General features: G+C 38.0%; 1 protein-coding gene across 1 annotated transcript in view; it reads right to left on the bottom strand.

Moving 5' to 3' along the window:
• The window catches only part of LOC145666001 (uncharacterized), a 258,937-nt gene that overhangs the window by 40,423 nt on the left and 202,371 nt on the right, over nucleotides 1-16,143 (bottom strand). Inside the window, exon 5 of the mRNA XM_081733108.1 lies at nucleotides 7,280-7,472. Within this exon, the coding sequence (XP_081589234.1) occupies nucleotides 7,280-7,472 (193 nt within the window). The remainder of the gene's footprint in view (nucleotides 1-7,279; nucleotides 7,473-16,143) is intronic.

Raw genomic sequence — 16,143 nt, 5'->3', positions numbered from 1 at the left:
TCCCTTCCTACCCCTTTTTTTAACTATTAAAATCAGCTCATGATCTTTTTAAATTGTTTCTTCCATAGTTTCCGAAACAAAGATGAAAGGTGTACAAGAGCCAATTCATTACAGTACAGAGAATTGAGATTTACAAGTTATAGGGTACAAGTGTAGCACCCTTTTTCCTTACAAAACACAGAAAGAACATCTCTACATCATGTTTACTTTTAGTTCTGGAAATTTAATATATCTTACTTATTGCATTTGAACTTCTATAAAAGGTGTGGAAAACATAACGTTATAACTGTATAGATTTCTTTTTAGAAAAAGAAGAGCTTAAAGTTTGCTGATCCTGTAGGTTTATGCTAACGTTCTATTGTAATAGCTGTACGGATAACATTTAAGCGTGCAGTGTTCTCGGATTCAGTGATGCCAACCTGAAACAATATGAAATCCCACGTCAAGAGGCAAAAAAAAAATCCCATTTTACGTGTGAATTTCCCACATTATGCTAATTAAAAGTATGCTAAAATATTAAAAATTAAATTTCTCTGTATTAGTCACTTTTTACAATATCTAAATGAATAAGCCGTAATTTCGGTCTTTTCGAAAAAAATCCCATTATCCCTTTCCGAGAAAATAAGGTAAAAAACTCCCACGATATGGGATTTTTTCTACAGGTTGGAATCACTGGTCGGATTGTCGCTAAGCCTCGGTTTGTTTATTTTTGTTGTTATTGCTGTTGTTGTTTTATATTTTTGCTAGTATTGTTGTTACTGTTTAATTCGAATAATTGTTAGTGTTTGTTGTTGCTCCTTCGCCGTGTTTTCTAAGTTTGGCAACACTGTCGGTGTACTTCTGTTGTTTCACGTTGTCTCAAGTGTGCGGTCGGAAAGCAGCTCCGCGAATTGTACCGAATTCTCCCGATAAACCACACGTGATACAAAGCAGTGCTATGATTGGTCTAGGCTTTACGAATCGCCGCAGTCACTGTAGCCTCACTGGAACACCGCTTTCTCGTGAGATCAGTGACAGTGTGAGCACCGCTAGTACTTTTGTACTAGATCTAGTACCTTTTATAATACGAAGTATTTTAGTGTTCAAGTACGTTCACCAACAAATATAGTACTTTTTTCCTCTTCTTTCCTCATAAATATATTTGGGAGAGAAAAAGGAATCTCGTGAAAATTTGGCAATGTACGAAAATTTCACTGTTCCTGGTAACCTTTTCTGCCTTTTTTCAATAGTGGTATTTACAAAAGCGGAAGCGGGGCATAGATGACGTCCAATCGCCTGCTCCAACTAATAAATGACTAACTAACTAACTAACTAACTCTATGGCCTATGGAACCCGGAGGTTCAGTGCCGCGTTCACAAAAGCTCTCCACTGACTTCTATCCTTAGCTAATTGCATCCAGTTTCTACTTTGTATTCCTATCTCTGCGAGATCCATCTTAATATTGTCCTCCCATCTGCGCCTAGGTCTTCCTAATGGTCGTTTTCCTATGGGTCTACCAGTCAAGACTTTGAAAGCGTTTCTACTTTCTTCCATTCTAGCTACATGACCTGCCCACCTAAGCCTCCTAGACTTGACGACCCTAACAATGTTGGGTAAACCGTATAAACTATGTAGTTCCTCGTTATGAAGCTTCCGCCATTCCCCATTCTCGTTCCCCTTGGGTCCGAATATTCTTCTCAGGATCCTGTTCTCAAATACTTTCAGTCTATGTTCTTCCCTCAGAGTAAGCGACCATGTTTCACAACCATACAGAACAACAGGCATGATTATCGTTTTATATATTTTAAGCTTCAAATTCCTCGACAGAATTCGCGACGACAAGAGATTTTGAACCGAATAGTAACACGAATTCCCTGCTTTTAGTCGACTAATAAATGACTACAGTAAACAATATTACATATTTGATGATCCGTTTAAATATTAGACTATTAAGGAATTAAAACTCGATTTTCTCTATAATTTCATTTTATGATATTTCTTGTTTTTCCCGACATCCTCTATATTTGTCATACTTGTGTTACTTTATTCGATTTACAGTGAGTTTTAATACAATTAAGCAGGGATTCCGCCAGGAGTTTTAGTTTGACGGTGTAAAGTACAAATTGGGAGGGTGTAATTGGTTTGTACGGTTTGTATCGAATTTTGACTTCTTACGTAAAAAATTAAAGTTGGGGGTTCTTTCAAGGATGTGGGGGTCACTCCCCACCCACAGGGCGGGGGAGATGCCTGAAACCTTCTCATAAGATAATAATATCGTAAAATGTCATGAAACAAGAGCACATAAAATTTTAGTACTTTCCCCCCCAGATCTAGTACTTTTTTTTTCTGCATAGGTTACTACGAAATATTTTTGCTGGATGGTCACACTGATGAGTGAAGCCAAGCAACGTTAGATATGGCGAGATGTAAGATATGTGATCGTTCGTATCTCCACATGGCGTTCGCATTGTTGCATCCACTCAGCGTTGTGAATTGAAAATTCTGTTTAATGTCCCACGTTACCCCCTTAAGGCTAAAAGAAATGGATGATTAATAAAAATGAATGATGGGAAATTAAAAGTTTTTTTTTTTTTTTGTGCTTTCCCATCGGAAAAGGAACTCGGAACTACGTATACCAAACTAACGCGCTAGTTATTAGGCTAGTAGGAGAGGTCCACCCAGGGGCACACCCATGCGTGGGTTCATTCAGTCCAAACCATGCCAAAAACTTTGTAACTCACATATGGCAATTGTAGAACTTATAGGAGATACTCTCCATATTGTAAGTCAAAACGGGCTAAATAAATAAATAAATAAATAAATAAAAACAATTTGTACACTTTCTGAATAAAACTATAACTGTTTAGCAGAGAATAAAGTTTTGATATTACACTCTATCTGTATTTTCTTCTTTCTTACAAAAGAATCTATTCAATAATTTGTTCTGAGAATATAGCTGGCAATACTTAAGGGTCTTCACTACAGCGAAATTAAACTACCGCTAATTTTAGAGTTTTTTCTGTAATATCTTCAAAACAAATAAAAATATTCGAAAACCAGAAACGTAGTGAATTAGACAATACGATTTTGCATGTGATATCGTTATCACAACTCATCTAGCTGCTTTCGATTTGCAACTGTAGATAGATTTAGCATTTTTTTTTGTGGGTTCTGTAAATAGCAGCATACCAGAAGCAGCTAGGTGAATTGTGGTAAAGGTATCACATACAAAATCGTATTGTCTACTTCATTAGGTTTCTACTTTTCGAATATTTTTACTTGTTTTGAATATATTACATAAAAACTCTAAAATTAGCGTTAGTGAAGACCCTTAACAATTGCTATCGTTTTTTCGACTGAAGAATAACACTGGTTCAACACTATATAGACGTAATATCTTGTATAGTACTGCCAAAATGTCTTGAGCCGTTGCAAAAATGCGAACTAAGGATCACACTCCTGACACACCCACGCGTTGGGCCAATGATTGTTTAGTTGTTGCTAAGCGAGAGAGCCTTGCAGCCTCAACACCAAAGGGAATGGAATTCGTTCAGACGATAGCAGCGCTTGGAACAGATGATTAGGTGTCAAGTCAATGTGGCATATCTATAGCATTGAATCCTCTCAAACTCTGGACCCTTCCTAACAAAAAGTGGATGCGTGCCCTGTTCCTCCTGTTTGCGCGTCGTAAGAGACACACCACCACAAAGTTATACGACCTGGAATCTAACGAGATTCAATTATGGTTAACATTTTTAAGTAACAAGCAAATACTCGATTCGTTCTTCAAAGAAAAATCTACTTCCAATTTGTAAATACGTGTTACAGTGAAATCGTGTTATGCAAGGTATTCCTAGAGCTTTCTCGAGGCTACATGATTGCAATTCGATTCCCAGTGAGATCTAATGTGGTTCGGATCCCACGTTAAGTTATAGGTTCCAACTAAGCAAGGTATTCCTGATCATATATTTAAATATATGAGGGTTGGATTTTAAAGTAAACTAAAGGTTTTATATAGGGCTCAGTGAATCTTCTTATTGAAAGGAATATTTTGATCAAAGCAAAACTCTATGTCCCTCTGCCTCCCCCCCAAAAAAAAACTGTTGAATGACAAATTGGCAACCCAGCTGAGGTCATTCATTTCTTTTCCCTAAGCAAAAGGAGGGTTTCATCCGCCAGAGGGTGGAGGGGCTGGGGCCGAAGTATAGTTCGCATATTTTCCGAGGGCACAAGTGGAATAGACAGGCTCTACTGCAAATTCTGAAAATGCTACAAAAATACTACAAAAATATTTGGCATTATGTCAGATTTTTGGGGGATTGGAGTAGGAAGCATGTCTTCATGTAAATCTGATGCATTAAAGGACGCCTGAAAATGACCACCAACTCTGCACTTAACTGACAAGTTCCTTTGTGGCAAAAAGTACAACCTTGGAATTCTAAGAATTACTAAACGGCGTGACAAACATCTTGACATTTGAAGGCGGCGCTCCAAGTTCCCTTTAAATGCTGCTAGCAAATGAGAGGCCAGCGGTATTGCCACGTTTATTTTGTACACATCCACGTCTATCCCGTGTCACCTGATCGCGCTGTAGTTTGTCTGCTTACCCATTACCACACCCCTTTACCACTTGACAACGTCACGCCAGAGCTTGAGTTTTATTCGTTTAGTTGAAATGCCAAGATGTTTGTCATAGGCCTTAGAAACTGATTAACATGTTCCAAATATGGAACCAATTGCATTGGAGATCGGCACTTACCAACTACACCGGATTCAAGCTGAAGTCGTCATTAATAGTAGGTCCCTCTCTTTATGACTTCGGTATTGTATAAGGACGCAAAACAGATGAAAGAAATCTCTTGCGTATCTTCTTCTTTTCTTTCTTTTCTTTTTCATTTTTTTTTACAAAAAGGCTTAAAATTTTGTAAAGTAATCATATTCTCAGAAATTCAATAACCGACATAGAATTCTAATCATTTTTTAAGAAATACTTAAAACAATTGTCACAACTTACACAATTGTCATAATTACAGAATAGTGTTTTGTTTTTAAGTAGTATACAATATACTGTACAAATAAAAAGTAACTGTGATACTTATCCGGAAGCAATAGCGTAACTAAAAATGCATGAGCCTCCCCGTAAAAATGTCATAAGGGCCCCCACTTTCCACGTTCATGAAGGCACATAAAATTTATAGAGAATATATTATTGACCTTGGATGTTCCATCTAGTCAGTCACTAATTCCTCAGTATGCAAACAATTGCACATATTATTATTATTATTATTATTATTATTTGAAGCAATTGCATGGAACCAAAAATGTTTCGTACGAGAAATATCTTTCTAAATAAATTAACCCATAAAATGTTTACATCTAATATATGAAAACTAACCAATACTTCATGGTGTTGCTGCTCACAACTTTTCAAAAGCGGTGAATCGTTCGAAAGAGGAACTCGTTGTCTACTTTGTCAATATTAACATGGTGATTTTCTTGGCTTTCAATGCTCAAGATTGGGAAAAAAGCTCTATCATCTGTAACGTTATGCTACGAATATACATCAGACAGAGCATTATGACTACCTACTAAATATCTAAATGTCTATCTTTCAGTCACAGGATCGTAATAATGCGGTTTGGAATGGAAACAATGAAAATGAAATGAAATCTTTAAGTTTTACGTCCAACGGTTATGCCGGTTAGGGTAAAGGAGACGGTGATAATGAGAGATGAGTGAAATGGTGGAATGAAGAAAGTGGGAGGAAACGGGAGGACCCCGAGAAAACCAACGAGCACGGTGTTTGTCCACCACAAAGTCCACACGGCGCGAGCTGGGATCGAACCTGGAAACAATGAGACCTTGGTAGGCGGCTGGAGGAGTGACACACCACACATGTCACTTAGTAATAGTAAATTCCACAGAGGAAGTCTTACATTCAAGAACATACCAAAGGTGTTCAATTGGGTTAAGATCGGGTGAGTTTGGAGCCAATTGAAATTCATCATAGTATTCCTAGAACCACTGTACAACGATGATCTTGTGGCAAGGGGTATATGTGATCAGCAATGACCTGCCGATATCTAGAAGCCGTCATGGTGCCCTCCGTACGCAGTACTGGGTTCATGAGTGACCATGTGAAGGCTCCTCGAATGATAAGTGAGCCACCACCGGCCTATCGTCACTCTGCTGTACGCATCTCGAGACCCGGTCATCCATGTGGTGAGGGGTATCGTGATTCATCGGACCACTCAATGTTGTGTCATTGCTCTGTAATCCAATTACGATTAGCACGTGCTCATTTCAGTCATTATAGATTATGCCGTGCGGTTAATATGGCGCACGTCTCGGACGTCAGGTGCGGAGGCCCTATCTAACAGGATACAATGAACTACATGTTCAGATACATTCGTGCTTTGTTCACTGATACAGTCTGTTGAAGTCTGCCATTCATTAAGCAACAGATTTTGTTCTAGCCTGTTGTACCAACTTCGAACGTGTACAACGTCCGACGTTTTTAATGGGGTGTGGCTGCCCATTTGTTATAGTTTGATTTGGTGATGGTTTCACCATCCTTTTCCCAACCTTGGCAGATATTAAGCACGGCAAATCGCGAACACAGTAACAAGTCGCGCTGATTTCGAAATGCTATCCCTAGCTGTCTAGCCATCCGATCAAACTCTGGTATCTCGCCGTCATTTCCCATACAGCACACAAACATTATACTGACTAATCGAGTGAGATCCCTATCACCGTCTGGCAATCGGTTGTAGCACCACTGTCCAGGAGCACACTCACGGACAGGGCTCACCGGGTCCTGAGCCCCTAAACTTCTAACTTTTTTTTAAATGTTCTGTTTTCAACAGGGGCTCAGTCACGGGAAGTGCACCCCAGTCTGGACTTCCTCCAATCTTTCGAGTTTGGAAACCCCATTAAAAATTTCTAGTTGCGTATCTGTACATATATTCTGTAGTGCATTATAATTATTCCCTATGTAGGATTTTTTTGCAGTACTCAACTTCCTCCTTTAGTCTAGCTAAAAATGTTTTTACAGTTACCTTCAACTTTAGTTACAATACATACTTTTTCTTTTAATGTCATACATTTGTAATTGGATTAATTGACTGCTTTGACACTGAACAATGGAAGCCGATGAAACTCATTACAACAAAAAGATACATAATTTTTTATCAAGCACACAATATAATTGAAAACCCATTTAATTGTCTCCTCGTTTTAATTAAACGCAGGAAGGAACAATTGTATTTTGAAGTGAATACCTAGGAAAACGTTAATTACCTGCGGTGTTTATTACCCTCGATCTCTCAAGGTCGGTCTTGTTCCCAACAAGGATGACAGCTCTCGTCGACATGTAGTCACCTTTCCACAAGAATGTCAAGATGTCTTCGGCGCGATCGAAGCTCTCTCTGTCGGTGATTGAATAAACTACCACAAAGGCATCAGGGTTGTAAGTGGTGCAGTAGCTTTCAATCTACAACAAATATAGCAAAAAAAAAAAAAAAAAAAAAAAAAAAAAAGTTGAGAATTCTCCAAGAGGATTACCAGAACGAACTTTTTTAAAAAATAAAAAGAATTAATTTTTCTTATTAACTTCTACAAGCTTTGTACTATGGTTCTATGTACTTTATTATTATATACTCATTAAACAATTCTTGCAATATATCCAGGGGTGCCCATCCCCCCCAAAGCTGATGGCGCACTCCCCCCCAAAACTAATAATCTCTTCCCTCCTCAAAATTCAAGTCCTCTAAAAACAATTGCCCAGTGAAGCAGTAGTTTTTATAGTACTAGTAATTGTTATTTTTGTTTTGTTTTTATTTCCTGTAGTAGTATTATAGAATGCTTGTAGTAGTAGTAGGAGCAGTAGTAATTATAAAAATGGCATTACTTTTATTAGTAGTCTTGGTAGTGTACAATACTAAATATGTTCTATAAGGATATTGAAGGGTATAAAAACTTCTACCACTGTGTATGGCACTGGTATTCTTTTTTTACAATTATTATTATTATTTTTTCTTTACAAAATATTGATATAATTCCCTTGTACATGAAAAGTAAGACGCAAGTTACAAGTTATTGAGTTTGATACCAAAAGAAAATGTTATCCTCGAAATTAGCCTACAAAAAGAAGTGATATCCAACAAAAAAAACATTCCTGTAAAAGAGCCAAGTACGAGTGGCCTTAAAAAGAATTGAAATCACAAAAATAGGCGCCAAGTTCTGGTGGACAACAGTTACAAACACTCACTGGTTCACTTCAAATTTAGATTTGAAACTTGGCTGTTATCGTATGGTTACCACTAGCTCACAATTATGTCAAACTACTTTATAATTTTCAACAGACAACATAGGCAAGTTTCAAATCTAAATTTGAAAGTGATTCCTTGAGTGTTTGTAACTGTTGTTCACCAGAACTTGGCGCCATCCTTTCATATAGCAACTTGCGCGGTACTTCATTCATAGAGTTTCTAAGCAGGGGTAGGGGGATTCATTCTCGAGATTTAAAAAAAAATCGCATTGTGCTCCAATGTTATTCTGACGACAGTAAAATTACTTATTCGACATTAGAGTAAAATTCTTCCCCAATTTTTTTTATTCCTCCCAATTTTTTTCTCGATGGCACAACTTGCGCTATTCATCCCTCCTGTGGGCGGCCCTTCTCTCTTAAAACGAACCAACCTTTCCTTTCATACGGCTACTTGCGCGGTACTTCATTCATCGAGTATCGAAGCAGGGGGTACGGGGGTTCACCCCGGAAAATTTTTTAAAATTAGCTTCTCAAAATCATGTTTTAATGCTATTCCGACAGTAAAATTGCTAGTTCGAAAGTAGAGTAAAATCCCCCCCCAAAACTTTTCCCAATGGCGCAGCTTGCGCCATACATCCCCCCTGTGGGCGGCCCTGAATATATCTATCCGTTTATAATTTCCTTGGGGTACATGGAAAGAAGGGATTAATCTACATTTTACATTTTTGTTAGGAGAAGCAGTTTAAAACGTTGATGGGCGCCTTCTTTCCTTGCACAGCTGTTTTTCTTGTGCAAGTTTCTCTGCAACGTGTCACTTTTTTCACAATATTCGTAATACACTTAGAAGTACAAATTAGCACCAACAGGTAGTGTCCATATCAGCTTTTTCGCAAAAATTGCAATGAGCCCCTTTTTGCCGTGTATCCTTAATTTCTTCCACATGTTTTATTCAAGAGTTCTGTTAAAACATTCTACGATGTGTTGCTTTACGAAGACACATTATCAAAATGGAAAAAAATAGCAAATTTTCATCTCTCTCTATGACTTACGGTTCCCGAGATATGGCTCCTTAAATCTCCCGAAATCCGACTTTTTTGGCCAATATCTGGGGAACGGTGGCCAGTTGACCAATAGCTACCGGTTACTGTTTGGTATCAAAATGTTCGCCACCTTCTTAGGTATTAATCAACACTAATTTCATCTCTCTATGACTTACGGTTTCCGAGATATGACTCCTTAAATCTCCCGAAAACGAACTTTTTTTGGCCAATATCTCGGGAACGCTAAGAGTGACGGCGAAAAATTCCATCATTTCTTTTAGATAGTTTTTGATACTCCATCGAATGGAGGACTCGAAATTGAATCATCAACACCAATATCATCTCCCTATGTCTTACGGTTTCCGAGATATGGCTCCTTAAATCTCCCGAAAACGAACTTTTTTTGGCCTATATCTCGGGAACGGTAAGAGAGATACGAAAATTTCCATAAATTCTTATAGGTAGTCTTTGATGGTCTATCGAATGGAAGACTGAAAATTGAAAAGTTCGCAAATACACACACACACACACACACACACACACACACACACACACAGAGAGAGAGAGAGAGAGAGAGAGAGAGAGAGAGAGACATACAAAATTTAGTGACGAACATTTTAAGTTCATTGAAAAGGTATCTCAAAGAAACTGGAAGTTTATTTTTAGTGTTCTCTCGAAATGGTGCGCTACTACTCGTAACACATTGCACTTAACGGTGTAGAACACTTGTATTTAGCAAATTGATTTTTATGAGGTATTATTATTATTATTTTTAAATTTCCTCTGTAATAATCTGTAATTTTAATGGTTTGATTTTGCTGAATTTTTCTTCAAATCTTTTTAACTTCGTGAACATTAAAATGTTCTTTTTTATAATTAGTGTCATTAAACCAAATTTAAGTCCATTTTCTGAAAACAAGAGATTTAACTAAATTTGAACAAAAGATCAATAAAAAATCTAGTGTTGCCCGCCACGCGAGACGAGATCAGAAATAAGATTTTCCTCGTCTCCTTTCTTAGTTTTCCCCCTAGATTCTCGTGTCGTCTCGATTCTCGGAAAGCTTTTATGTCTCGTCTCGAAAGTTTTCTTGCTTCGTTATATAAATTAATGTACAAAATTTATGTTCTGAAATTTTGATTTTGATTTTCTTAATGTAATCTAAAAGCTATCACAATCTTTCCGCTTCACAAGAGATCACCGAACGGTGTGATATGATATAATAAAAAATATTTAAACCATAGTTATTATCGGAATATACTGTATTTTGCAGTGGCGTATTTAAGGGGGTTTCCAGGCTTAAGGACCCCAGAAATTCAATATATCATTTTAAAGTAAATGGAATATCGTGCAGAATTTTCACATTTCAAGGAGTCAAGTTAGCAAAGCCTCCCCGAACCAAAATCGTAAATACGCCACTGGTATTTTGATTAACGTATTTTTAACATTGATCATTGCTCATCATTGTGTTTCTGTAATCAATTTATCAATTTATATATATATATATATTTATTATGAATCACCTAAAACTAGAACAGTGAGTTAACTAGTTCTGCCACGAGACTTGAGAAATTTGTCTTAAAAAAGAGACCAGAGTTGTACGCAATCTTTTGGACTCATTTCGAATTTTAAAATACCCTACTCATATCGACTCTTGTGAGACGGGAAATTTCCCTTCTCGTGGGCAATGCTAGTAAAATATAATTCTAGTTCATCTCGAAGGAAACACAAAAATAATTACGGTGTCCATATAAATCAACCTACCCAATAAATATTATCTTTACGAAGACATTTATGAGTCTGATGGGGAGGGATTGCGTGCTACAGTAAAATTTAGAGCTATGTCGTCGGTAGGTCACTACTAGAAGGGCCACCCCTACCGAATTGTTCTAAATGGAGTGTGTTCTGGGAGAAGGCAGCAGTTCTCCAGTAGCCAAATTGACAGAAATCATAGTGACTTGTACGGCAACTTGGACATTAATAGCAGCCGTAGTCAGAGTGACTTGAAAGGCTCGGATATTGCGGAATGGAATGCAACGGGAAACTACCATTCTATTTTTTCCTAATCTGCTAAGTTGCTGACAGCAGAAAGGGAACATGTGTATGTACAATGTTCTTTTCGCAGATCAAAATATAGTTCCGGAGTTAAAATATCTCTCCATTCGGAACTCTGGGAGGGGATGTTTTGGGAGAGACTATTGGACGAGAGAGTAACAATGTGGGGAACATAACATAACCATACATATCGGCATAGTTCATATATTTGTTGTTTAATTGTAATTGGAGTTTTCAGTACAATTGTGGAAGAAAAACAGAAATGTAGGGTTATAAGTAAATATAGTTTAGACAAAAGAAATGAAACGAGAAAGGAACTAATCAATTTCTGTAGACAGAATGCACTACTAATTGGGAACTCTTTGTTCAATCAGCACAAGAGAAGAACATATACATAGAAATCTTCAATAGACGTCCGTAGTTATCAAATATACTGTGCTATGATTCAGAACAGGTATCGAAATAGATTGAAGAGCGCGAAGACCCTTCCGGGGCCGACATATTATCTGATCATAATCTTGAGCTGGTCGAAGTGAATATTCAATTTTAAAATATGGGCAGAAGAAAAGAAGGTAACAAGATATTGAATACAGAAGAGTTTAAAAACGAGGAAGTGAGAAGTTGTTTCGTCGAAAAATTCGAAGAAAAATACTCAAACGAGGAAAGAATAGGTTCAGGTAGTAACAGACAGTGGGAGCATATTCTACTTTGTATATAGCAGGATGCAGAAGTAGTAGTAGTTTACCGTGAATATAAAACGGTTAAGAAATCATGGGTTAAAGAACAGATGTTCAAAACAAGACATAAAAAAAGAAAGGTGAAAGTGGGAACAGGTTAATACAAAACAGGGTAGAAAGATGTACAGGAAGTTAAACAACGAGTTACGAAGGGAAACAAACTGAGGAAAATAAGATTTTTTGAAAATAAAGTGCGACGACATAGAAGAATTAGAATGAATTGGGAAATATTAGGAAACGTACAAGAAGGTGAAATCTATGAAACTTCGGAGGAAACAAGAGAGTATTATGATGACAGTAGAAAATAAGAATGAGAAGATAGTCAGTGAGCGAAATGAAATTTTAGCAAGATGGAAAGAATATGCTGATGATTTACATGAAAGTAGCGATAGAACATGTAACCTATATGTTGTAGGCGAGGATTATAAAGGGTTTGGCATTCTTCGGGATGAGTTTTAAAAAGTTATATCCGAATTTAGGAATGGATAGGCAACCTAGGATAGGATAGGATAGGATAGGAATAAATAATATAGCAATCGAATTCATTAAGAATATGAGAGATAAGGAAAAGAAAGAATTGTTCCGACTCTACAATGAAGTATTTAAAACAGGAGGGTGGCCAGAAGATTTTCTGAAGACGATCATGATGCCGATGGCTAAGACAGAGATGTGACAATTATCGTGCTATTAGTCTTATATTGCATGCAGCAAAAATTTTGCTTTGAATTCTGATCAGAAGGTTATATGGAAGAACAAATGAAAAAAGTTGAGAAGGAACAGTTTTGGTCCAGGAGATGTCAGGGAACAAGAGATGCAATTGGACTATTAAGAGTGATCCGTGAAAGGTTTTTAGAAAAAGGGAAAGAGGTGAGTGTGGTGTTTATTGATTTAGAAAAGGCTTTTGACCTTGTGAATTGGGAGTTGCTGTTGGAAGTTCTGAAGAAAGTTGGATTGGAATAAAAATATCGAAGATTCATAAGAAATTATATATGAATAAACAAGTCCCAGACAGCATGTTTGCTTACCGCAAGCTTGCCTGTTGCTTTTATTTGATTTTATTTCGCTTTGGCTTATACACAAAAGCTTATTTCTGCTTAGCGCAAGCTGTAGTGCGGGCAACCCACGCTTCACTTGCGAGACGCTTTTCTTTAGATTGAAGTAAAAAGCCAGCGCCCGTTCGATTTTCAGTTGTTCTCAAAAACCACGTGGCGCTGACCTCAACTTTCGGCGACAAGGTAGTGTTCGCGTTGTTAGCGTCTTGTTAGCATTCAGCTTGAATAAAGGACAAACTTTATTTTTTTTAATTGTGCCGTCTAGTACTCTAGTCCCACGTACCTATAATGTCGCTCTTTATTTCCTCATACTTCGGTAACCATGAGGCATAACGAATTATAGTATTTATGTATAAAGCATAAATGTGAACACAGATGGCAGCAGATTTGAGCCTACTTATTTCGCGAAAGAATACAGAACTGTTGCAGATATTTTAATATAAACTTCAAGTTTAACTGACAGTATAAACTTCTCTGAATGCTGTGTTTAAAGTATAAACATTTTTCTGCGTTTTTATATAAAAAAGGGTAGAAATTTCAAGTACTCGCGGCTAATATAACAACGTATTAGATATTTGTACGAAGCAACGGCTCGTTGCTTTGGATACTTACTACGAACCTAGCTCCTCTTGTAGTTAGTTACTGTGCTACGCAGTGATCAAGTATTGCAAACGTACTTGTGAGACCAGCGCAGATACCCTACATAGGAGATTGACAGAGGATCTTCATCTTCTGGAGGGTTTATCTTAAATTTTTGAAGGTCATTGCTTGTAATCACAGTTTGACCAACTCTTTTGTCGCTTTGTTAGGGCTACCTGTAGTACTATCTGAGCGGGGTGTTGTTTACATCACTTTATGCGAGGCATATTTTTATCGCACCATGCATAAGCTACCGGGATTAGTTCAAGGTCCCACAAGTAAAGCTGTGGTTGATGCCAAACGCGATCCGCGAACCAATCGACGTACCCGTCAGCTCTCGGAGGGTAGTTTAGAGTCGGCTGATAAGCGTTCCAGATCTCGTTCTCCTACCTACATTCGCAAGCCGGAAGAATCAGAACCAATGCAGACGACCACTGGGGATCCTAGCAAATCTACTGATGGATTACAACCGTCATATGCAGCAACTCTTGCTCGTCCTAAATTGCATTCTTTTCTTCTTACTAACTTCGACCCAAAGTACAGTAACACCCGCCATATCTTTAATCAGATTATTAAATATCTTCCAAGGGCCAGTATCCAACAGATAGTTTTCACCAGGGGCGGTGTTATTATTAAATCTCAGGACGAAACTTTTGGCATTACTCTCCGTAATAAAGCCAGTTATGAGATTTTTGGCAAATCTGCACAACTGTCTAAGCTTCCTGACAAAATCAAGCAGACTCCTCCACCTTCAAGAACACCAATGATGTCTGTAGTTATTCGCGGAGTTCTACCTGAAATAACAGACGATGAGGTGCTTGAGGAGCTAAAAGCAGAGGGCATTGAAGTGTCCAAATGTATTCGTATCCGAAATAATAACGGCCCAACGTATATGGTGAGAGTCCTGACTACTTCTCAATCCTCCATCGATGCATTATTACAAGATGGCGCATACATATTTAAGAAACGTCATAGGGTGGAACCATCCCGAACAAGCCTCCCTCTTCCCATTAGATGTGAAAGGTGTCAGGTGTATAACCAACATATAACGGCTAAGTGTCCAAATGTCGTAAAATGCGGCTACTGTGCTGGCAACCATGATACTAAAGAGTGTCCGAATACGGGAAAACCACCTCTATGCTCGACCTGTTCCAGTGACAAGCATCCAACTTATAGTTATAAATGTAAAGGGAAACCGAATCCAACTCCTGACCACCCGGAGATGACGGTACCGCTACGTACCATAGATTCTAACGTGCCTTTGTCACAGTCTATCACCTCTCCTCTTATTGTGGAAAACTTCCTCCGCTACATAACACTCATATTACAAAATATTTTCCCATTCCAACGTCAACTTATATTAGATCATGTTATTGCAGCAGCCTCCGCTATATTTCAAGTTAACTTGTATGCTACATATTCTGGACCGTACGTTCACTTCCATATTGCTCCCCGAGACACTGCAGTTTAAGTCCGTAATTTTGTGTATGAATATGGCTCTGACACTTCTTTTTCTGAACATTCGTTCTTTAGCGCAACACCGAATACTATTTGAGCAGTTACGTCTTGAGGAAAATATCGATTTATTTGTACTAAATGAGACTGCACTCAAACCTGCTACTTACGTCCGATTTCCTCGATATCAATTTTTTCGCTGCGATTATGGAGACAATAACGTAAGAGCCCAAGGTGGCGCTGCTATTGGAATTCGTAATAAACTCACTTATAGATGCAACTCTGTTCCACAGCATATGCAGTTACCGGAACACCTAGTGACAACAGTTTACGTTCCTCACCTTATATTAACAGTAGCTACAATATACGTTCGACCAGGTCATATCATTCCTCTTGCCTTCTTCACCTATTTGTTTCACCACTTTAAACATCTTGTCATATTAGCCGACGTTAATATTCACAGTCGCTCTGCCCGTGATAAAGCTGAGTTTTTCGATCATATAACTCTTAATTTAAATGGGCATGTCCATCAATTGCCCAAACATACGCGACCAAGCAGTCAGACTACACCCGATGTTGTTATTAGCACTGCCTCTATGGTCGATAAATGTAATATACATGTACTAGATTGTATCGGCAGCGACCATCTTCCGGTGAAAGTCGTTATCAACCATCAAAGACGACAAATATCTGAATCAACTATGAGAACTATCATGTTATACGACAAGGCGAACTGGGATCAGTTTCGTACTGATATAGATGCTGCTCTTGCCTCCTTAGTACCACCGACATCAGAGACCGACCTTAATAATACCGTCGATAGCATTAGCACAGCTATCACCAGTAGCGCCAACAAAAACATACCTACATATCGAGGCAAAACATACCAACCTATGCTACCTCCGCAGTACTTGACTC

This window comes from Thermobia domestica, chromosome 1, assembly GCF_964235325.1.
Source record: "Thermobia domestica chromosome 1, izTheDome1.hap1.1, whole genome shotgun sequence".
Lineage (NCBI taxonomy): Eukaryota > Metazoa > Arthropoda > Insecta > Zygentoma > Lepismatidae > Thermobia > Thermobia domestica.
Note: the sequence above shows the minus strand (reverse complement) of the source record. Positions and strands in the feature narration are given on the sequence as shown.